This window comes from Molothrus ater, chromosome 6 (assembly GCF_012460135.2).
Source record: "Molothrus ater isolate BHLD 08-10-18 breed brown headed cowbird chromosome 6, BPBGC_Mater_1.1, whole genome shotgun sequence".
NCBI lineage: Eukaryota > Metazoa > Chordata > Aves > Passeriformes > Icteridae > Molothrus > Molothrus ater.
Genome location: NC_050483.2, coordinates 58,120,837 through 58,144,888, shown reverse-complemented (window position 1 = coordinate 58,144,888; position 24,052 = coordinate 58,120,837). Strand labels below are relative to the sequence as shown.

General features: G+C 38.5%; 1 protein-coding gene across 5 annotated transcripts in view; it reads left to right on the top strand.

Annotated features, from left to right (window-relative positions):
* Positions 1-24,052, top strand: part of KIAA0586 (KIAA0586 ortholog) — an 82,748-nt gene that overhangs the window by 4,772 nt on the left and 53,924 nt on the right. For all 5 annotated transcript variants that reach the window (XM_054515292.1, XM_036385035.2, XM_036385032.2 and 2 more), the window contains exons 7-22: positions 278-446; positions 1,234-1,401; positions 2,188-2,308; positions 3,265-3,397; positions 4,779-4,820; positions 6,183-6,409; positions 7,315-7,387; positions 7,780-8,037; positions 8,213-8,387; positions 14,069-14,257; positions 15,185-15,369; positions 16,534-16,638; positions 17,748-17,828; positions 22,050-22,246; positions 22,447-22,568; positions 23,154-23,335. In XM_054515292.1, coding sequence (XP_054371267.1) covers positions 278-446; positions 1,234-1,401; positions 2,188-2,308; positions 3,265-3,397; positions 4,779-4,820; positions 6,183-6,409; positions 7,315-7,387; positions 7,780-8,037; positions 8,213-8,387; positions 14,069-14,257; positions 15,185-15,369; positions 16,534-16,638; positions 17,748-17,828; positions 22,050-22,246; positions 22,447-22,568; positions 23,154-23,335 — 2,427 coding nt within the window. The remainder of the gene's footprint in view (positions 1-277; positions 447-1,233; positions 1,402-2,187; positions 2,309-3,264; positions 3,398-4,778; positions 4,821-6,182; positions 6,410-7,314; positions 7,388-7,779; positions 8,038-8,212; positions 8,388-14,068; positions 14,258-15,184; positions 15,370-16,533; positions 16,639-17,747; positions 17,829-22,049; positions 22,247-22,446; positions 22,569-23,153; positions 23,336-24,052) is intronic.

The following is a 24,052-nucleotide window of genomic DNA, read 5'->3' as shown; positions in this document are numbered from 1 at the left end:
AAGGGGAAATGGCCTCAAGCTGCACCAGGGTAGGTTTGGGTTGGGTATCATGGAAAATTCTTCATTGAAGGGTGGTCAGACATGGGAACATGCACAGGGCAGTGGTGGAGTCACCATCCCTGGAAGTGTTCAGAAATCATGGATGTGGCCCTGGAGGACTTGGTTTGGTGGGGAACATGGGGGTGCTGGGAGCAGACTTGGTAATCTAAAAGCTCTTTTCAGCCTTAACAATTCAGTGACTCAATGACCAGGAACACTCTGTACTTTTGTCTCCCAGTCCCATCTCATCAGCTCTGCAGTGAACACTCGTGGCCTGCAGCAGGGTCCTGTGCCTGCCCCTGGGTCCCTGGCAGGGCACTGGGAGAAGCCAGAGCAGAGATCACTCACTACTGAAGCACCTTCATCTCACAGGGGTTTATTCCCTGCCAATGCTGCACTTGCCCAAGGTGGAGACAAATTCTTATTCTCACTGTTAGTTTTGCATTAATTTGGTGTCCATTAATATTGGATTGTGCATCACATCAGTAATGACTTGTAAATATGTCTTGTGTGTAATTTGTTTTATTGCTCAATGCTCTTTCTAATTTTTGTGACATTCTGAAGATGTTGCAGCATCTTCCAGTTTGAATTAAAGTGAGACTTCTGATTTACTGAAGTCTGCACCAGAAGGTGCCTGGATTTAAAATAATCTTAGTGAGACATAATCTGTGTGGAAGCCTGTGGTGAACTACAGTGGGGTTTGGGTTTTTTTAATCCCCTTATGATAGCAGTCAGAAGTATGAAATTTTCTTCCTGTTTACTTAACTAGTGCAGTAATGCTTTGCATTTTTGTGCAGAATTTATAGACTTGGCATAGGGGTTTTTCCTAGATTTTTTTTCTTAGAGTCTGCAAGTGCAAGTAGTGATAGGACAAGGGGGAATGGCTCCAAACTGAAGGAATGTAGGTTTAGATTAGATGCCAGGAAGAAATTCTTGTGAGGGTGGGGAGGCTCTGGCACAGGCTGCCCACTGAAGCTGTGGCTGCCTCATCCCTGGCAGTGTTCCAGACCAGGTTAGACAGAGCTTGGAGCAACCTGGGATGGTGGAAGGTGTCCCTGCCATGGCAGGGGGTTGGAACTGGATGATTTTAAAGTCCCTTCCAACCCAAACCACTCTGTGATTCTATGATATAATTTCCTGTAAAGAAAATTGTCAACATATATAAATAACTTTATTTTTTAATGTTCCCTGAAGCATATTTAAGCAATTTTCCAAGTCATGGGGCTCATACACAAAAATCTCCTCTAAAGACGCCAGTTCCTCGAAGATATGCTCCAGAACCTGTACCCAAAAATGGGAAAATCTCAGAGAAAGAAAAACCTGTAGTAGAAAAAGAAAATATTTCCAAACCTACAAGAGAAGGTATTGTCCTCCACTGGCCTAACCAGTATGGCCTGGTGGTTACTTTGTGTATTCCTCACCTTTTGTGACCTTTTCCCTTGGGTTGCTGGCACTTAAATGCATATGTTGAGAATATTTGGAATCTACATTTGGGAAGGGTTAGTTTTGTGCATAAGTCACTTACTCATAAGTAACTAAAGACTTAAAGACAGTGCTGATTTAATCTGTAGAGTTTCAGCAGGACTGCTCACTGAAATATTTTTTCAAAGTCGAGTTTCAGGAAGATTAGACAGAATAATGTAAAACTTGAGAGCTGCTCAATAATTTTGTCATTATCATTGGTTAAATTGAATTTTTATTTTATTTTTTCATGGGTCCACAAGGTCTCTGGATTATTATATTGACAGCAGCAGATGTAAAGCAAATGTAAATATTTTTTTTTGCTGCTTTTGATCAAGTTCTGTCTCTGTTACAAAGCTGTCAGGTACTTCTATTGTTCAGTGGGCTCCAGAAATAAATGAAACAAGACAAAAGAAGAAGCATGCTGTCCATAATGTCACAGATTTGTTCTCAGTGACTCAGTTCATTGCCATCCCAGTTCCATCTAGCTTTGCTAATTTAAAGCAATCTCAGAAAGTGAGATTAGTGTGAGTGGTTTTAAGTGATTTGCCTTATCTGAAATAGATCTATATATTTAAATCTAAAAATATTTTACTCTCCTTGGTGAAATACCTAGAAAAGAAAATATGAAATATATTGAACTAACTTAACTTTCTTTTTTTTCTGTTTCATTTCACTTCATTGTAGGTGAAGGGAATGGTCTGGAACACGTTTTGAATTCTCAAGAAACACCAATAAAGCAAATTGAATATTCCAAGAAGACAGCATTAAATAGCAATGAAAGGAGCAGGCATGCTGAGAGAGACAGGTGGACAAACACAACAATCCAAAGCTGAGGGGGAGTTTCTGTTTCAGTGGAATTGAGAGAGGTGCATTAGACACTGATGGTGTAACAGTCCCTGGTGTGGTTCTGCAGTCTGGCACAGCTGTGCTGGAATATTTCTATTTTTGCATTACTTTTGGCAGGACCTGAGGGAACTGCTGGAGCTGTGCCAGGGTGGGTTTAGGTTGGATTTCAGGAAAGGTTCTTCCCCCAGAGGGTGCTGGCACTGCCCTGGCTCCCAGGGAATGGGCACAGCCCCAGGCTTGATAGAGTTCAGAGTTTGGACCATGTCCCCAGGACAGGGTGGCATTGTTGGGGTGTCTGTGCAGGGCCAGGAGCTGGATTCTGATCCTTGTGGGTCCCTTCCAGCTGTAAAGTTCCAGGATTTTGTGGTTCCTGTTAAACTGCAGGCAGATGAAGGCTGTTGCTCAGGACAGCTCACAACACCTTTCTCAGAGGTCAGCAGGTTGCACTTGGAGTGTTTTGCAGGAGCAGCATCCACCTAACAATTCCTAAGCTTTAAAATGGGTGAAAAAATGTTCTTAGCCATGCAGTCTGAAGCATATTTCCCCCAGGCAATAATGTAAAGTTATAATTTCACTAATACAGTGAGAAACTTCTCATATGCACTGTCTAATTTAGAACAGTGTGCACAAAAATGTTAATTGCTTCAAATGGAAAGATAACCAAAGTTTAAGTGTTGCTCTATTAGATGTAATTTCACTATTGAAAATAAAAGGATTGGGCTGAAGGTGTTAAGTGGTAAACAACTGGGTAAAAAACCCAATAACCTCTGTAACTTCAGATGCCAAAGCAAGTTCCAGTTTATCTGAAAGTTTGGTACTTGCACTGTAAATTCCTGCTTGGTTTCACAGTTGAATCTTTTCTTGGGCCGCCTCAGGAGCCATGAGAGGTGTAACCAGGAGTGTTTCTCCCCTTAGACACAAAGCTTTGCCTGCAGTCTTAATTCCCTCCTTTGAAAGGTACAACTCAATCGAGAAAACAGTGCAAAAAGCAGACGATCTACTTCAAGATCTTGGCAGGTTGAGAAGAGAAATGCACAACATTCTGCAGGTAAAGTCAATCTAATCACAATGAGCAGGGGTTTGAAGAAGGGGAGTAAAAAATGTAGAGAAAACCATAGAGGTCTGATATCAGTAAAAGTGTTGCTCTTCTACACCTGTAAAAAGTTTTACATCTGTTTACAATTAATTGAAATATTGGAGTCTGTGTGTGGAAGAGCTTTGAGCCTGAATAATGCTCTGGGTGTGCAATGGATTCTGGCTGCCATTGTCCCAGACATAAAATAGGTGAGAGAGAGAGGGGGAGGGACAGAAAGAGAAAAAAAGTAAAAGTTTGTTTATTTGTTTATTTAAAGGTTTTGGATATTTCAGTGCCTGTTCTCTGCAGAGCTACAGAGCTGATATAATTTTCCCATTTGAGAAAGAACAGTGTTCCATTTATCTCCAGTCAGCTTTAGGGCTGATTTAAACATTTCCTTTCTCATTTTGCCACTTTTTTTTTTTTTTTTTTTGCTTTTGCATTGAATGCTTTTTCCAAGGAATTGCCTGGCATAGAATCCTTGTGCTGTTTCTTGTGCTAGTGATTTTGTACCTTTGGGGTGCAAGATCTGTTTCTGTGCTGGCAACGTGGAGCTTTTCACAATTGAGGCTTTTATCTCTTAACCTGGTGCCATTCCTGGCTCCCCCTGTCATTTTGTGGCTCTTTGTATCCTTGTCAATATACACAGTGAGAAAGGAGAAAAGAAGTGAAGATTCACCTGTGTGAATTGGCTTGAAATGTAATAACTTTGATTCTGCTGGTTCATTGCTGTGGTTGGAAGTTTCAACTTGCATATTTCCCTTAAAAATATTTTGTATTACCTGTCTGGTTTTTGTTGCTATATCTGTAGAAAATGCAGCTTCATCTGTCATATAGCATAGCTGATGGATTTTTTACAGATTTGGTAACACTTTGTGGATTTTACATTTAACTATTCTTACTAGGAATGGAAACAGGTGTCACTGAGGTTGCAGATATTTTCTTCCCACTATTGCTGAAAATTTAAACAAGTAACATACCTTAATACAGGCAACAGAACAAGATGAGATGGGATAAAGAATGGGAGAAGGACACAGTTACAGAAATTATTTGAAATCTCTCTTATGAAAAAGATCAATAGAAAGACAGAGATGTGATGACTTAGCAAATGGAGAGTTGGGTCAGTTAAACACTTAGCTACTGACTCCTTATCACTGAGAGGTTTGTAGAGTGATAAAATGATACATTTTTGGGTAAATGAGAGCCCAGATCTGTCACAAAGCAAAGGTGTGAATTAGCTGAGGACAGAAGGTGGTGCTCTAACCCAGGGAATTCATTGTGGCCAGAGAAACGGATCCAGTGTCTCCTATGGATTTACCTTCAAGTTTCAACAGCTCTTCTTCTGTCTTTTTAGGAAGCAAGTTTATGGAAAACTGACATGACTGATCTTATTAAGGTATGAAATTGAAATTTTTCTGTGTGTTTCTTTTGTGGTTTTTGGGTTTTCTATAAAATGCTCTAATGCTGAAGCAGTTCTGAGTGTGTTTGCAGTGAAATATCACTGCCTGCCTGTGGCACACCGGGATGTTTGTTAAAGGATTGCTCTTGCACAGATCACATTCCTCCTGCCTGGCTCAGTCCTAGCAAACCCCTTGAGGGGATAATGTCAGGCAGGAAGCTGCTGTGTCAGACTGGCACAGTGGGGGCTGCTGCTACCTGCATTTTTTACAGATTGAACAGATCCAGTTACCATTTCATGATCTGGGTCTCACTAAGTCTATATCATTTTACAGTTTATCATGTATCTGTTTCTTACCTTTTCTCACAGATTTTATCTGTCTTACTGAGTTAGTTTTTGTCCAAAAATTTCATTAAAAAATGAAAGCCTTTACAAAATTGATAAATAATTTGGTATATTGTCTTTTCCTCACCAGGCCAAAACCAAGGTCATGGGATCAGGGTGTTGATTCCTGTTTTGTTATGGCATTGTGGCACTACATCTGCTCGAACATAAACTTGTTTAATTCTGATTTGACAAAAAAGTAGCCTTAAAGCCAAAACTGAATTGTGATCTGTGAGATTTTCTTTTTTCTGTGCATTCAGTTGATGTTTTCACAGTCTGGGCATTTTAGTTTCGGTTTGAGGTGTTTTTTTTAATGTACATTTATCACTTTGAAATATTTTTACTGTTTGATGAAGTTTTCATGGGCCCCTGGGTTTTTCCTCAGGTGTGTGAGAATGAATGTGAGAACTTGTTTCCTGTGTTTGTGTCCCTTTCTTTTGGACTTAGCAGCTAATTTATGCTTGATTTTTATCTCTGGAAAAGGGCTCTGCTAAGTGAGAGGCTTCATTGTTCCTTCTGAAAAGTGAAAATGAGTGAAAGGGGATCAAGGGGCTGCTGAGGGATTTATTTTGTTAAAACTTAAAAGTATTGCTTGGTGTTTCTTAGGGGTAGATTGATGCCAAACAAGTGCATATATTTAGAGGATTTGGGCTTTTATTAGGCTCTTAATTATATTTAATTACTGTTCCATGGAGAGATTTGCTTGTGATACTTCATGTATCTAATTGCCATCTTTTCACATGCTTATTAGCCTCATTAGCATTGCCTCTCATACTTCCCATCATTTTCCATATGAGATCTTTTGGATGTCTTTCACTTCTCAAAATATATTTGCAACATAATGAAAGTCCTTGAGTAATTGAAGTTGCTGATAGTGCACATGGGCAGGATTTCATATGATGCCATTGATGTGATAACAGATTAAAGGAAATTACAATCTCTGATTAAAAACTAGAGGTTCTGTTTCAATTTTAGACAAAAAATCCTCCTGTTGCACCTGATCCTCCTGAACATCATCCAGTCAGCAAACCATCCATCCTTCAAAATGTCCAAGTGCCAAGGTCTATCCTGACAGATGCTGAAAGGGTTTTGAGAGGAGTGCAGAACAATAAAAAAGTCCTTGAGGAGAATCTGGAAGCTGTTACTCATGCAAAAGATGGAGATGCCATGTATGCTTTCAGTAACTCCTTGGCTACAAACAGGTCAGACCCTGCAATTCAGTGCTTTGTGACATTGATGTTTCCAAATCTGGGCATTGAAGAACTTGTGTTCTTCCCTGCAAAAAGGATTTATTGACTCTTCCTAGCAATCATTGTCTGATTCTTGAAATTCAGATGTTTTTCAATGCTTGTGATGTGAACTGATTTTTGTCAGGTGCCAAAATCTGATTTCTGAGGCTTTATCAGCTGGACAAACTGCTCTGCTGCCTGGGCATTTAACTGTTTCCATACCAACTTTGCATTAAAAAAGAAAATTGAAGCCTAATTTAATTATTCAGAGCAGAAAAGCCTTCATAAATCTGTAAATTTACAGAATTTAATCACCTCACAACAGATCTTTGGCTTTTAAACTTTTGCTTTGTTAGTTGTGTTAAATACTCCTGCTTGGAGTATCATAATGGAAATTTTCTATTAAAATCATAATGGAAATTATCTGTTAAAATACAATCTAAACTTGCATTTTCCTGGGGAAGGTAGTTATTCTCTATGTATAAGGGTTTTTTTTTTGAGGCATGTTACCTGCCCTCATTATCTTTTTAGGATGTAGTAATTTGTCATTGCTTTTTTGTTAAGTTGGAATATTTTTGTTTTCTTGTTTTTTTCCATTGTGATCAAACTAGGAAGTGACACATGGCAGCCTCTTACTCCTAAAATATTTGTAATTATGTCAGTATTTACCAGCAGAGGGTGGAGTTTGCAGGTGGCACCATACAAGAAGAGATTTGGGGTTGGGACTGGTGCCTTTTGGGGAGTGTAGAGGTGCAGAATCTCCCTGTCTGTGTTCTCAACTTCTGTTTTTAGAGCATTTAAAGGTGACTACTTTCCCAGGAACAAATCTGTGCAATTTGAGAAGCTCTAACCTAAAATGTTTCTTTCTTTTGTTTCAGAGATGTCCTGGAGGAGATTCGTATCCGAAGGACTGTGGATGAGTGGATCAGGGCAATCAGTGAGGAAATCCAGGTAGGGCTGGGAAAATGAGTTCCAATTTTTGTGAGTTCAGGTTTTTGTGGTTTTCCACCTTGCCTTGTTCTTTCATGTCCACAGTAAAGTGATTTACTCGCCTCTTGAAAACAGGAGAAAGCTGCCTATTATTGCTAGCATGCAAAATATATAGTAAAATAAATATAACAAATAAATAACAATAAAATAAATGAATAAATAAATAAATAAATAAATAATAAAATATTTACCTCTGTTTTAAAACTGTAGTTGTGTAATGAAAATCCCTGGTCTCACTTGCTGGCTAACATGAAAAACAGGCCCTTTCTCAGAGTTTCAGAGTTATCCACACACTCTGCTGATAGCCTTGAAGACAAAAATCTCCATTTGTTACATTTATGTTTTCTATTTAGGCTGAAATGGCAAGAAGTGATTCAGAACAAGGGAAATACAATCAAAAAGCCCCATGGAACAAGAGAGGCCAAAACCTCAGGGCTGTGAAGACCAAGAAAGAAACTAAAGAGAAAGCTGAGAAGATCCAAGGAGGCTTGACCAAAAAGCTTTCACCTCCAGCTCAGCCATTGCAGAAGCAGGTGGAAGATAACACAAGGAAACAGAAGTTTAAAACTTACTTTTCTGAAGATGTGCAAAGCAAAGAAAGAAAGGCAGATGTGAGTTGCCAAGTAGTTGGTTTCTTTTCTGGGCAAAAACTGTTCAGCATTGACATGAAAAATGGTGTGTGCAGGTGTAGTAATTCAAAATGAAAGTGATAGCTCTGTCCTGCTCCAATTTCCATAAAAAAAGAATTGTAAACTAATTTTTTTTTTCCTTTTTGGTGTCCATCAGGGAGCTGTAGGTGGAACTGCACTGGTGCAAAATGAAGATTATCTGTCTCAAGTTTATGGCAAACCCATTTACCATGGGCGCCGGAGCACGCTTAAAAAAGGACCCTACCTGAGATTCAACTCTCCCTCTCCCAAATCTAAACTTGCCAGACCCAAGCTGATAGAGACTGTTAGAGGTAAGTGATTCTTTGATGGGAACTAGGTTTTCCTTCCCTGTTTTTCTACCAGGAATTCCTTGTGGAAATGAATCTGTTAATTTTAGTTCATCTCCTCTTCAATGTAAAGCTTATGCAGTGGCTTTTCAGAGAGGTGGTCACTGCCTCAGGTTGGTCAGGGCTTGAGAGGCATTTGGAAAATGCCTTTAATTTAACTTTTGGTCAGCCCTGAAGTGGTCAGGCAGTTGGACTAGATGGTTGTTGTAGGTCCTGTTCATTTGAAATAGTTTATTTCTGTTTAAGATCCTCTTTGCAAAACTAAAAAATATCAGAAGTTTTTCAACTTTGCTTAATGTGTCTCACCTATTTTAGATTGTCAAATAAACACTTATTTCTAAATATGATAAGTGTACTAGTATGTATTTATTGTTGTACAAGATTTAATGAGCTGAATTGCTAAAATTAATCACAAGCAAGTGTGTTGAAAAAGAAACTTAATTTTTGATAAATGTCACTGGGAGATGTATTTTTTGTGTCAGGTTTATCCAGTGATTCTTCATTTACATATTTAATTCATTCAGAGTTCAGAAGTGTACTGAGACTTGAAAACTGAAGGAAGTCTGATATTTAATTTCCTGTTTCTAATGCATCAATTGAAATATGAAGAATTAAATATGTGGCTGTGAAGATGAAAATAGTGAAAGATGTAATCAGAATCATTGGTTAAGTTCACTAAGTGCAAGTAACTCCTTTTTCTTCTTCCAGTTAGAGTTATGAGTAGAAATCCTTTCTGTGATAGCTTGTTAAGGTTATTTAATTGATAAAGGTTATTAGTTGATTAATAATGAATTCTATTCATTATTTTTGTTGGCAAAGTGTTAGGATAAGAGGGTCCTAATTTTCTAACCTATTAAAAATGTGTAAGAATAATTCCAAAGGGAGACTATATGAGATCTGACACAGGTCAGTGTAGATAAGCTTCATCTAGAGTTAGTAATGTTTTAATTGGATCTGTTTTATTTCTTAATTACCTTTTCAAAACTTACCTGATTCTTAATGCAAATTAGGTAAGAGTGTCCCCCCCTTAATGCAAAAATTGAGAATAATCTTTAACTGGTATTAAAAAAAAGCAATGTGGATCATTTTACTGGGGAGAAATGTCATGAAAAAAGATAATAATGAAGGGAAAGTGTGGAGATGGGAGAGAGGCTTAAGAGGAAGAGGGCATTAAGGTGGTGGTGGGCACAATGGAGTTAACAGGATGTGCATCCATGGAAAAATATTAACTGGCTCCCTCCATGCTTCTTGCACTTAGGCTGTTGCTACCCATGCAGGGAAAATACTCTTAAATGCCATGTTTAAAAATGCTGCCTGGGTTTTTATTACAGCTGTCAAAACATTACATTCTGTGTGAAATATGAGAGATGAACATCAGAAGGCAGCCAGTCACTTGATGAAATCATGGCTTTAGGCCATTGCAATGGATGGTGTAAAACATATCTGTGTTTCTGAAGACAGGCAGTGCTGGCGTTTGAGGCTGGGGATTTTATTATTATTAATATTATTATTACTACTATTATTATTACTGTTATTATTTTTATTGTTTTTATTTTTTAAATTTTATTTATTTATTTTAATATTCTTGAGTAACCTGGTCTAGTGGGAGGTGTCCTTGCCCATGGCAGGGGTTTGGAACTGCTTGGTCCTGAAGGTTCCTTCCAACCCAAACCCTTCTGTGATTCTGTGCTTATGATGTACATCCACAGTGGAGAGTCCTCAAATTGTACAAGGATCTCTTGTTTGGCCTGACCTGGTCTTTAGGGCACTTTCCTTACACAACTGGAGCCCAGTTGTGATCTGTGAAGAGAAAGTGTTATTGGTAGAAAATATTCACAATTCTCAGCACCCTCCTGGAAAATATGGGTTATAGTCCTGGCAAAAACCTAGAAAACTTTTCAAAACTCACGAGATTTTTAAAAGCTCACATGAAAACTACCATCCTTGTGAGTTAGGTATTTTGTTTGCCCCCTTTTGGATGTCTTTTCTTTGGTGAAAAATACTGTATCACTTGAAGCATGATATAACACTGGTTTTGACTATTGGCTGTGCTGTACACCCATAATTTAATTTATTCTGTATAGATCTTCTTGGGTGAAATGCGTGCTAGTAAGCACTTAGGGTAGTAATAACAGTGACACAGTGACCACTAAGGTTTGGATTGAGAACAGGCACATCTTTAAAAATATTTAATCAGCAGTTCTGCTTTTGCTGAGTCCTAAATGAATTTTCTTCTCTATTTATTGGGCTCTTGTCCTTCACAGAAGGTCATAACCTTTCCAGGAAGGCCAATTTCATCATTCCAGAAACAATATCTTGTAAAGTGGCAGAAAAGAGTGTCCCCCTTCCCAATCTAATTATAACAAATAGGTCATTTGATCATTTGAAACCACCAGCTGAAATTCAGTGGTGTCAGTGAAATGAAAGGTTCTGTGCAGTTGGAATGAGCTGCTCCTGTGCTTCAGCTTTTTACTCTTGGGTGCAAATAGAAATGAAAGGGAAAACTGGATCAATGCTGCCTTCAATCTTGCAGAACTCCTGTGTGTGACAAACAGCTTCAAAGCTCTTTGCTGGAGAAGGCAGAGTGAACTCTGGATAGCCTTTTCCCAGAGTGCTTCCCTTCCAAGCCATGAAGTCATGCTGCAGAGAAAAACATCAGTTTGCAACAGTAAAGCCGCCATAAAATTTGTTTCTCTATTTAACATCAGGCTGGAGTTATGGGAAGTTATGGTCTTGTCTCTATCCTGACAGTAAATAAAATAAGACACCTCCTTGTGTTCTTATCTGAGGGAAAAATGGAATTTTTTGCACGTTGTGTAAAGGAGCATCATTCCATTGAGTGTGTCCTATTCCCAAACTTTCTGATTTTAACTGAGACTGAGGTTTGTCTGACACTGGCGTTATTTATCTTTGCCTCTTGGTAAGACTGTTGATCAAACTGCTTCATTTTTGTCCTTTTCTTACCGTGCCAATAAAATGGAAAAATAATCCCTGGTGTTTCACATGGGTTTCACAAAGACAAAACAGTTCAATCATTTTGGGGGCTGCTGTTCTGGAAGGAGCTGTTGTGGCAAAGCAAAAAGTATAAATAATAAAATCAGGAACAGTTCTGTGCTGCTCTGTAGGAGGAGTGTAAATAAAATGCATCAAGGTTGAATGAGCACTTCAAAGCACCAGGTTCTTTAAAAAAACAAACAAAGAAGGAAATAAACAAATCTTTTTTCACATTAGGCATGGTGAGTTCTTCCCTTCACAGATCTGCACCCACCGATTCCCTTCCTGGCCTTGATGTACCAGGTGATAAAGGCTTCAAAAGGTTGGAAATCTTTGGCCTTGGGTTTGATTGGCTGAAAAATCCAGACTCATTAAATGACTCTATTTTGTTAGAGCAGTGCACTGAGCTTGTTTTAAATTAGTGTTAGAATAAGGATGTTTATTTAAGACTGAAATGGCCATCTGGACAGTCTCTTTTCAGTCATTTTATAACTCTCAACCATTTTCTTTGCAAATAAACTATGGTGACTAATGCTTAGTTTCTTATGGGAAGTTAGGAAAAAAATTCAACTAGCACTTTTATGAGTAAGAGATCATTTTTAAAAAAAACCCTGGAATTATTTTCTTGCATAATGTGAACTGATAAATACATGTAAAACACTGGTTTTTTTAAAGCTAAGTTTAATTAAATGTGTAGTTTCTGCCCAGTGCAAATAAACTTTGCAGGGAAAAATGAAAAGTTGCAAGCAATTAAAATGAGGTGCTGTGTGTATACAGTACTTAATCATTCTCACTGAGAAACCCTTGTTTTTACAAGTTGGCAGCATTACAGATACACTGCCAATTTCTGCTTTTACTCAAAAGTTCAAGGCCAAGGGGGACTGTTAGATCATGTGGTATGACCTCTTCTAAATCACAAGCCTCTGAGCTGTATCTATTTATGTTACAGAGTCCAGCCATTTGTCTGACTGCAGAACAGTTTTTTTGGCTAACCTGTGCTTTGCAGAAGGGCACAAGCTCATTATTTAAAAACAGAAGAAAATCTGCTTCTTCCCATGATAAAACACCTTGTGCTTCAAAAGCAAACAGGACATTTCAGATTTATTATCTGATTTGTAGTGAGGTTTTGGCTTCAGTTTCCAGCTACTTCATTTTCCAGGTGACTTTTCCTTAAAAAGTGAAGAGTGCCTGTTACTGTCTAATCTATTTTAATATTTGCAGAGATACAGAATCAGTGCTGAATGCAGTGCTATCATCTATGGATGTTACCATCTATGGAAGGCTTCTCCTGCTCCATCTCAGGCACTCTGCTGAGACATCTGGGGCTCACATTTATCCTGGTGACCAGAGCATTTTGTTGTGATTTCTCATTCCATTACTTACCCACCATGACCACAAACCCTTTTCTAGAGATGCTTCTCTCTGACCTGTGTTTTCTCACTGAGGAGTTATGACTTCTTCTTGTTTCCAGGCTTACAACCCATAATCTGTCTGTACAAAAATACCACTTTATGAGTGAGCTGCCTTATCTGCTTGTCTGCATCTGACAAAAGTCACATTATCCATCTTTATTATCCCTATATTTTAGAATCATTGACTTTCATTCTTCAATTAATTAGGAGGCTCTTAAATGTGAACAGAGCTGAGAAGTGCTTGTTGCCATGTGTTAACTGGCTGCAGGTACAGGGAGGTGGTTATTAGAGACAACAGAGGAGTAAAATGACATTTTTTTGGCTGTAATAAAGGCATGGAGTTGGTTATCACCATGTTTCTTTCCAAATTCGTTATCCTAACACCTACAAAATAACAGTAGAAGCACTTCTGCCTGATTGACAATTGTTGACACCTTTTTGGGGGGAATTTTCAGGCAGTTTTATCCATTTGTATTAAAGTTAATAATTTCCTTATAATATCCATTGTTTGCTGTAAGTTGAGTAAGACCTTGCATGACTGTATGGTGACAGATGCACATTGCAATAAATGCTTTCCTCTGCTCTTTGTTTAAGACATTTTTACATATAAATTACTTCTGGCTGAAAAGTTGTGACAAAAAAATCAGCATTTACTTGATGACAGAAGTCAGGACTTTTGGGTTTTAGCTTTGGCTTGATTTTGCAGTAGCACTGAGTTGTTAAAGCAGGAATTTACAGATTATACCTGTTCCTCTGACCACCTGTCACTTTTGTGGCTGCATTTCAAACCTAAATTCTTCTTAGCTTCTAAATCACACATTCAGTTCCAAATTTCAAACTTAAATCATGGATTTCTTCTTAGCTGTTAAATCACACATTTCATTCCAACTTACTGCTGTTCTTTGGTCCTTTTTGTGTTTCTGTGGCCTTATCTGCTAGATTCAACTTAAAATTGCAGTTTTAACTCCTTCATTGCTGCCAAAACCAAGACATCTATCTATCATCTACCTATAGCACTTTCAGGTTCTGCCCTTTGGGACTCCCTCCCTCATTCCCTCCATCCCACAGCAAAAAATTTGCAGTGGATTCAGTAGGAAGGCTTGGCTCAGTGAAAAAATAGATTTACTCATAGAATGTTGAATAGAATAAATATATGAAAAAATATATTTATTCATAGAGTGCTGTCACTGGGTTTGGGCACGCTTTGTGACCTTTCCAGTTTGTGTGCTCTTGTTTCAGGCACAAAGGTGAAGTCAGCAAGGACCCAGACCTGTTTTCACACACAGAAGGTCATCAGCAGCCCCAAGAAGAAGAATCCTGTGTTGGCCCCTGCCCAGCAGAGCCAGTACCTCTTCAGCCCCAGACAGGATGTCCCTGCTGCCTCTGGTCCCCTGGAAGGCCACCTCATCCCCATGGCTATTCCTCTAGGTAGGAGAAAATAACCTGGAGTAGATTCTGTGCAGGTTAATCACTGCTGTGTCATGGCAATATAACTTTTATCTTCTTAAGTCAGTGGTTTGGGGCTTGGGATTAGATGATCTCTAAGATCTCTTCCAACCCAAACCATTCCATGAGATTTGTACCTGCCCTTCTCTTAGGAAATCTGAGGGATCAGTTGAAAATGTTCTGGTTTTCCTCACCCTCCATGCTGGATGTCTGGTGACACCTTGACAGAGCAATTGCTTGTTTAGCTGTACCTGATTTGATTCATTTTGGTTTTAGGCTTCATGTTCTTGCTTTCAGTTTGGTATCCAAAGCAGGAACTGAATCACTCACCCTTGGATTCAACTTTTGCAATGACTTCAGCCCAACAATTTCAGTAGGACTGTGCCAAGCACAGTAAATTCCTTCTCATGACTTCTGGATTTTTAGGCTTTCAATAGAACCTTTCTACAGGGCTTGTTTTGAGAAGGATTAGTATTATATAGGCATTGAAATAAGGTAATTTTTTTTTTTTTAAGGCTGTTTCAGACAAAAATTTGTGGGTTGTTACACCAAGTGTAATAGACCTTGGGGTGTGATGGTCTGTAGTTTTTGAATGGCAAACACAATTCTTCTTTTCAGCACTAGGTGTCACCAGAGTCAAGAAAAATGAATAATTTTAAAAACAGCTAGTGTTGAGTTGACAATTTCTGCTAGGAAAGCTTAAAATTAGCTGGTGAATAACTGTAGTTTAGTTAATGTTAATAGGGGGCTTTTTAATTGCTCTGTAATTGCACACAGAATCTAGAAACACACAGAATATAATTTTAATTAATTAATTTACTAATTTAATAATTTAATTATTAAATTTATTAATTTACTGCCTTTGGAGATGGATATATGAAGTTTTGATTGTTTTTCAACTGTCTTTAGGTCAAACCCAAAGCAGCAACACATCAGTGCAGCCTGCTGGAGTAATAGATAAACCACACCCTGTCACAGTTACAACCTCCCTTCCTCCTGTGCCACCAAAGCCTCCAGTCGAGGCAAAAAAACCAAATATAGCTGTGATAGAGATGAGATCAGAGAAAAAGGAGCCACCTCAGCTCTCTGTGCAGGTACATGTCACCAGTGATGATGATTTGTTTGTTTATTTGAATGAGTGCTGTCTGTAGGCAGCCTGATCCATCAGTAACACAGTTGGACATCAGTAGATGGTTTCCAATAAGAATTAGAAAAATATGGAATGGAGGGACCAAGCAGTTCTCATGCTATAGTAATATATTTATTCATATTTAAACAATTATCTTTATTATTTGGCCAAAACAGAAAGCTATTTCTTCCCTAAGTCGCCTATGCAGGGCATTTGTAAAATTTTTGTCACATTTTCTTTATTTTTTTAATGAGATTTTTGAGCCAGAACAAACTTGGAATAAAAAAAAAAGTATAAATATAAATGTCAGTTTTCTTGGATGATTGCTTTGGCCTTTGAGATTTCTGTTTCAAGCATGATTGTCAACCCAAGGGTTTCACTCCTGATTAATCAACCCTTGCAGTCTTTACCTCGTGGGTTGGGGTTTGTTTTCATTTTTCACACGAGTCTGTTGTCAAGGAAGTGAATGTTTCTTCCATGTTCATTGTTTTGGATTCCAATTGTTGAGACTGCACCCACTCCCCCACACACCTTTCAGACACAAATGATTCATGGAACTCAGAGTTAAACACAGGTAGGGTGTTCTGTGCTTTGTTCCCTTCCTGTGTCACTTCATCCCACCCACCTGCATTTTGCTCTTATTTCACCCACTTCTTAAATATTTAAGGTGATTTTTCTTTTCCCAAAGGAATGAAGCATTGAAATCTTTGTTCTTTGCAGAAATAGAACACATTGTAGTGCTGTAATGGACATGCCTTGATTAAAAACTATATTTTAATCTTCTAAACTGATTGCAGGTCCAACACACCTCTGCTCTGACTATTTTAGATAATTATTACAGCTACACTCCCCTTCTGTTCCATGCAAGACAAAGTGTCAGGGGATTAGAGAACAGGAGAAATCAGGTACTGCAAGAGAAGAGGTGACTATTTCTGGTGTTAGTTTGTGACATTACTGTAATTTGATTTTCAGAACCAAGTTGATATCAGATACAGGCATGAGAAAAGGAGAGCACTGAATTTTAGTTGTTCAGAAACAGGTGGAAGAAAAACAATCTAAAAAGTTCAATGATAATAGCCAAGCTAATATATACATTTTTATACTGATGCTTTTTTTTTTCCTGTCCTAGGTGTTACCAAATGTTGATATTGACAGTGTTTCAAGTACCAGGACTGTAAGTCCTGTTCCTCCAAGCTCTGAGCCTCTGCTCCCTCCTGTCAATGCTGTAATACAGGTACTGATTGTCTGGGAATTCCAACTTACTCAAAAGGAGAATATGTTAAATTGCTGCAAAGTTCTCATTGTCTTTCTTTAGTTAGAGAAATGAGACAGTTCTAGGAAAAATGGAGTAATTCCTTTAAAGAATTTATAGTACAAGGTATTTGTTTAAGAAAATGAAAAACTGTAGAAAGACACTCTTCTGCCAAGATTAAATGATCACCATGGTAAAACTCTAAGAAAAACAATGTTCCTGTGTCCTGTAAAGAATTATAATCCCTGTTGGCCCATGCCTGTCTTGTTTTTACTGGCTTCAGTGCTCTGAGGATGTTCCTCATCCCTCCCTCTGCTGCTTGGCTCTTCTGGAGTGCTCAGTGGTGTGGGCACTGAGCCCAGCAGCCTGTGGTGTTGCAGTGGCCACTCTATTCTCTTTCCCTACAGCTTTTCAGAAGTGTTTTTAATCTTGATCTGAGCAGCAAGGAAGGGTTTGTGCAGCTCTGCTGTGTGCTGAGTGATAAGGACAGAGGGTGTGAAGGCTTGGGGATTATTTTTGTGTAGTTATTGTACATTCCATTTTCCTGACTTCAGGAGTTAGGTCCTCCAGAGTCCTGTGATCCAGGTACTCACTGAATCAGACAGAGATTGTGGCCAAAAATAGTGATCTGTATTGAAAATTCTATCAGTCCATCCTAGCAAGTGAGAGATGGAGCTCCTCTCCTATGAAGAAAGGCTGAGAGAGTTGGGATTGTTCAGCCTGGAGAGGAAAAGGCTTTGGGGTGACCTCATTGCAGCCTTCCAGTACCTGAAGGGGACCCTACAAGAAAGAGAGAGACTATTTACAGGAGTAGGGACAAGGGGGAATGGTTTCAAACTGACAGAGGGTGGGTTTAGATGGGATATTGGGAAGAAATCTTTGATTGTGAGGCTGCTGAGGCCCTGGCACAGAGGAGCTGTGGCTGCCCCTGGATCCCTGGAAGTGTTCCAGGCTGGGTTGGACAGGGCTTGGAGCACTCTGGGATAGTGGAAGGTGTGATTTAATTGATTCTTGTCATGAAGGTTTTCTGCTAATGCATTTCCACCCCCCCCAAGATGAAATACCTAACAACTGCAATCTGTCTTTGTTAGACTCCAGAAGAAATCCACAGTGAGGAGGAGGACACAAAGCTTCCAGGAGCTAACTTCATTGATGTTACTGATGTCACACAGGTAACCCCATTGCACAGGTGTCTTTTCCTTTTATTGTTTTTATATTTGTTTTATATTATTCTGTCAAAACTGGAAACACAATGTAAAGGAACTATTTTGCTTTCCTAGCAGCTTTAAAAGTACACTTTGTGAGCAATACTGAACTGTTTACAGTGTTATAGAGGATATTAGAAATTACTGTGTGTTGGTGAGTACAGAAGCTTTTGAAAAATCTGAGTAAAAAGTTAAAATTAGCTTTTATTTGGATATGTTAGAATCCACTAGAAATACAAGTATTTCTCTAAAATCAGCAGTAATTATAGGACTTAGAGTTTACAATTTAAAACTCTGCATGTAATGAATATAGTGACAGGCTGAGAGAACTGGGGTTCTTCATCCTGGAGAGGAGAAGGTTCTGGGGAGACCTTGAAGCACCTAAAGAGGCTGCAGGAGAGCTGGAGAGGGACTTGGGACAAGGGCCTGGAGTGACAGGACAAGGGGGAATGGCTTCAAATTCACAGAGGGCAGGGTTAGAATGAGATTTTTAGAAGAAATTCTCAACAGTGTAGTTGTTTCTGGTTTATGGTAACACAGGTTTATTTGAGATCCTCTTTCACAGTTTAATTTTTTCAGGTAGCAAATTCTTTCCTTGGTTAGCTGACCTCTTGTCTGGGGGGTCCAGAGAAACAAAAGGTTGGTGAACCAGCCTGTATTTCACTTTACTGAACAAAATTCACTGTGTGTAATCAAAATTTCCCCCAAAATTCATTCTTTTTACTTCTCCGTCTTCCTGATCCCAGGATTAGAGTGTACATCAAATATTAACCCTAGTGCTTACAGATAGATTTATTTTTAAATGAGTTAATCATTTAACAGTATCAGTTCATTAAAACAGCCCTAATTTGATGGTTTGTCTATCAAAAGTGTGTAAATGCTTGATTCATTTATAGTTTCAAAATTACCTTGTGTTACTGGAGGGGAGGAGTTAAATCTCTGTGGACATTGTTCTTCTGTTAGCACAAGAAAAAAGCTTTAAAGAAATCATTTTAGGAACTATCAAAAAATGCTGCAATGTTAAATTTTTATTATGTGAATAATAGTTACTCATCTTTTATTTTTTCTTTTTTTTTTTCCCTGGATTGCTTTTATCTTTTAGTTTTGGCAATGGGATATATTTTAACCACAATACCAAAATTGTTCCAAGTGAAACATATGTTTGGCCTATGACCACACAGACAATGTTCTTAAAAATGTGCAAGGCAAACACAATGGGGGAGCATAAAATCAGTCTCTGGAGTGGCAGGGATATTTAAGACATCAAAAGAAAGCAAAGTTATTGTTATAAAAGAGTCTTCAGATTCATGAAAATATGTGCATGAAATGCTATACAAAAAAATAGCTTTTATTATCTTCCCCCCACTCTCCTTTTATTATGAAAGCTTAATTCTGTTAGGACTGAGCAGGATAAGTATTTGTGTGAAATATCTTCTTTTTTTCTTTGTTTCTGTTCCCTTTTTCTGTGTTTATTTTCCCTGGCAGTGCTCCAGGCCAGGTTGGACAGGCTTGGGGCAGCCTGGTCTGGTGGAAATGTCCCTGCCCATGGCAGGGGTTTGGGACAAAATGTCTTGGAGGTCCTTTCCCACCCAAACCATCCTGGGATTATTTCAGAGTGAGAAACTTGCTCAGCTCTCAGATTGATTGAGTCTGCTCTCAAATTCTTACAAGCAGCCACATCCTGCAGTTCCTTCAGCAAACTCCCTGGGATTTCACATTAAATGCACTTTTTACTCTGAATATGCCCTAATTGCAAGGTAGGGGATTTTTTTTCTCAGAGTTTTTGCTTCCAATTTGAATGCCACAGCAAAATATGAAACCTGCAGAGCTCAGGTATTATAAATGTAAATGTATTTTCCTCAACCCTCATTTCCCATTGATGCTCTTGGGCAGGACATTGATATTTTTACACTTCACTCTTCTGACAAAAGCTCACAGGTGACACCTGCAATGCAGCCTGACCTTGCTCCTGAGAATTCCTTTAGAAATCCATCAAGAAGAAATCCATGGCTTAAGTTTCAGGAGTCCTTATTAAGACTCTGCATGTACATGTTTGGTGATGGAACAAAACTAATCTATAACATCTAATAATTTCAAACTTTTTTCTTTTTAATTATCTGAGTATAATTTAGGAAATAGAATTTTGTCTTGATACTTTATAATAAAGTACAGTGATTAATATTCCAATCATATCTGAAAGACTTTCTAATTTATGCCATATTTTGATTGGGGGCTGTGATAGATATTTTCAACAGTCCCCAGGGAAGCAAAATGCAGAATTGAGTGCAGAGTATTCAAGATTGGTCTACAAGCTGATATATGTTCAAGTTCAATCTGTATAATTAAATACTGACTATTACATTATATTTTTATTTCAGCAGAGATAATATATCACCCCCAAATGAATATGATTTTGTGCATTATTATGGATTTGTGTGCTATAAAATATAAAATATTTTAGAAATGCAGTAGAGCTGCAAAAGTTTGTCAGAGTTACTCAGTAGATGTAAGATGTATGTATTTGCTTTATTTCCTCCAGATGTTTGTATTTTGCATACTTTCAGAGGTATTAAATAAGCAACATCAAAGAAAATTTATGGAGTAATGCAGGCAGAGGAAAATACAGAATGAAATGCTGGACAAAGACATCTTTACATTTGCTGTCAGAATGAATTACTGTTCTCAGCACACATATCCCAACAGCATGAGCTGCTGAGCAGCTTGCAAGGCACCCAGGGCCTTCTGACTTAACTTCTCTGCTCATTTCTATGCCTAAAATGGTTTAAAAATCTTTGTTTAGCACCCAAATACACATATTCTGCTTTTCTCCCTGCTTTGAAGATTGTCACTATTTAAAGATCCAGAAAGACCCAGCAGTTCTTTGTGTAATACCCATCAGGGACCTCTCTGACTCTGCAGTTTTAAAATGTGTTAAGGCAGCAGAAGTGTTAATGCTGCCTTAACATTGAGGTGGGGAAGGAGACAGGAAAATGTTTCTTTTTTTCTCCCCTTTCTCTGTTCCTTCTCTTTTCATGTTTTCTTTTCACTTTTTCCTTTTTTTTTCCATAAATAATATATAGCATGGGATCTTTTTATTTTATGGGTTGAAAGTAAGTTTAATTTATATAAGGCAAAAGGAGACTTTTTTTCTCCTTTCACTGTGTTGGAGATTAATCTTAGTAAATATGGATTTACAGTGAGTTTTATGCACCATCACATATTTCTCCCTGGTAAATCAGGCCTCAGCTCCTCATCTCTTTCATTTGGCATGCCAAATTTTCTTCTTAGAGAGTCATATTACTATTAGAGACATTTGTTTTTAATATTAGAAGTGGAGGCTGCAGGTTCTCATTCATCAGGAGGCATTACTGTATGATGGCTCAGTGGCTGCTTTTTGGGACTTGGTGCTGTGTTTGTGCTCCAGGGGAAAAGGAGGGAGGCATCTTTGGGAAAACCCAAATCTTTTAACTCACCAAGTCATTTCTCTAACTTTTTAGAACTTTAACATTAAAATCAAGATGTCTGTGAGGGTTCTCTGAATTATTGCCCAGAAATACCTTCTACCTTTCAGCAGCTGGAGTTAATGGAAGTGTAAACACACTTGTGACATATGTGTAAATTATTAATGTCTAGTTTTCAGTGCTGGCAAGTTCATTAGAGATTTGCCTGACTACATGCTCATTAACTTTTGTGAATTTGTCTTTTCAGAGTGGAGACTTTAAAGAACAAGTTTGAATTATTTTAAGAAAAACAACCAAAACACCAAAACCCAACCCAAACAAACAAAAAAACCCTAACCCAACAAGTAACTGTAGAATGTTTTCTGAAGTTTTTTGTTTAGAGGAGGAACATTTCTGGTGGGACATTAAAGAAACCTGACGTAGGTCACAAGTAAATTTTTCAAGTATTAGCATTGCCACTGGCTCCCTGCCCTGTGCTGCACAGGCAGGAAATATGAGCCAAATCATGTTTTACTGAGCAGTTCCTATGGCTTTATGCCTCTACAGATTTATGATTTGCTAGGCTTAGAGTTGTATCAATTAACTGCAACACACTGAGGAAGGAGAATGTGGTTTGTGTGCTGTCCTACATCCACAAATGTTCCTTAAAGAAAAAAACCTGACAGCTACTTCAATGACATTGCCTTCCAGAAATCTACCATAACTTAATTTACTGCTTATTTATTAGGATCAGGAAGAGGAGAAGGATGAAATTCCAGAATTCTTTGAGCCTGTTCTGGAGCTTAATGGCCAGTTTAAAGTTGCCTCCCCACAACACAATGGTCCTTTGTTTCCTCCTGTGGCTTCTGCTCCTCAGCAGCCTGCTGATATTTTGGAAGAACTGATTCAAAAGAGAGAAACTATAGAAAACAAGTTGGTAAATTGGTGAGTTGCAATTTAACAAAGTGGCAAAGAATATATATGGAAGAAGGAATGATTCCCTGATTAACCTTCCCTTTTTCTAGCCTCCATTCCCTTATCCATTCTCCTTTGAGCTGCCTTGCATTTTATGTCAGGAATGCTCTTTTGTGTGCTTTTAGGTGTCTTGGTGTTTGCTGATGCTTAAATGGGTTTTATTCTGCCAGGGTGGAACAAGAAATAATGGCAAAAATTATCAGTGAGATGTGCCCAGCTCAGACAGAAGCAGTGCCCAGCATTAGCAGCTCCACAAGGAGTGAAGACAGTGAGGCTATAACCCCTGGCATTGGTAAGTAGGAATTATTGTTCCCAGCAGATGGATTAGCTCCATTTTTGGCTGATTTTAACAAGCTGTGTAGGTGGCTGTTGCCTCAGCCTAAAGGTGGATAATCCTGAACCAGTGAAACTGTGAAAAGCTGCAGTGCACACTTGAATTTATGTGGAGACACAGCCAGTGTTACATGACTATTGAAATTAGAAAGAAATTATCTAAAATAAAAAGAAAACTTAGAATGACAGTACTGTACAAATGACCTTCTGTTATTGGCCACCTAAATCACATTTGGCATTTTGCTGAGCCTGTAATGTTTGTTTGCCTTTCTTTTTTTAATAGAGATGTCAAAAATTCCTTCTCTTATGAATGTGGGAGAATGGAGAGAAAAACATTTTTTCTGTGATGTCACTGCCCTTTGCTGTTGCCTTCTTTCATGCTCCTGATTTGTTTCTCTGCTGTTGTTTATCTGGAAGGTTTAAAAAAAAATCACTTTTTGCAAAGGAATGTTTAAAATTCCATAGAGAGTGAGTGGCTGCAGTACAGTACATGGATTTTAGGAAGTGAGACCTGGCTGTGTGCTTCACATTCCTTCATTTTCAGCTGAAGTTGCAGGTGGTGGAGGATTCCAGCTCTTTGTCAATGCTGGTGTCCCTGTGGACTCAGAAATGATAAATAATTTTGTAAAGGAAGCTCTCAGTGAAACCATTGCAACCATGCTGGGTGACAGCCAGGCTCAGAGAGCAGTTCCTGATCCTCCTCCTCCCAGCACCACCTCAGTGATGGTAAGTCTGTTTTATTCAAGCTTTTCTGCTGAAGTTCTGCTGGACTTGCTACTTAATTTCATGTTGCTGAATGATAGCTCATGTTATTTTCAACCAAAAATAGTCATTCTACTTTCTTGCAAACAAATGAGAGATGAAAAAAAATTAATTTCCTCATCTAATAAGGAATGGAAGCTGAGAGCAATATTATTTTTGGTCTTATGGGCTTGCAGCCATTCTTTAAGATCTGTTAAAATGACTATTAATTCTTTCTGAGTTTTGACTTCAGTAGTTTTGAATAAATGCTTAATTGATGAGTAGAGCTTCCTGTAATACAGGATAATTTCCTGTGTTCCCTTTGATAATCAAATGACAGCTGGCTCTTCCTTTGATAACAACATGACTGTGCTGCAATCTGCTGTTGTGTAATGACTTTGGGATGCTTGTGGAAATTGCTGTGCTTAGAAATCCAGCTATGGAAGGCTTTGTTGAAAGTGGGATCAGTCATTCTGTTCTGCTGCAGTGCAGTTGGCCTGAAACATCTCCTCCTGCCTGCTGCAAGGGCCAAAGAGGTGATTTTATAGGCAGAAGTAAAGGTTTTACTGCTGAGGGCTCAACCTCAGCCCCCCAGCATCTCTTCCACTCCATCACAGAGTGAGGAGGGCCTGATGTTCTTCTGATGCTCTGAAACCTCTTCTGTTACCCATTCTGCATTTACTGATCTCCCTTTTGTTTCTC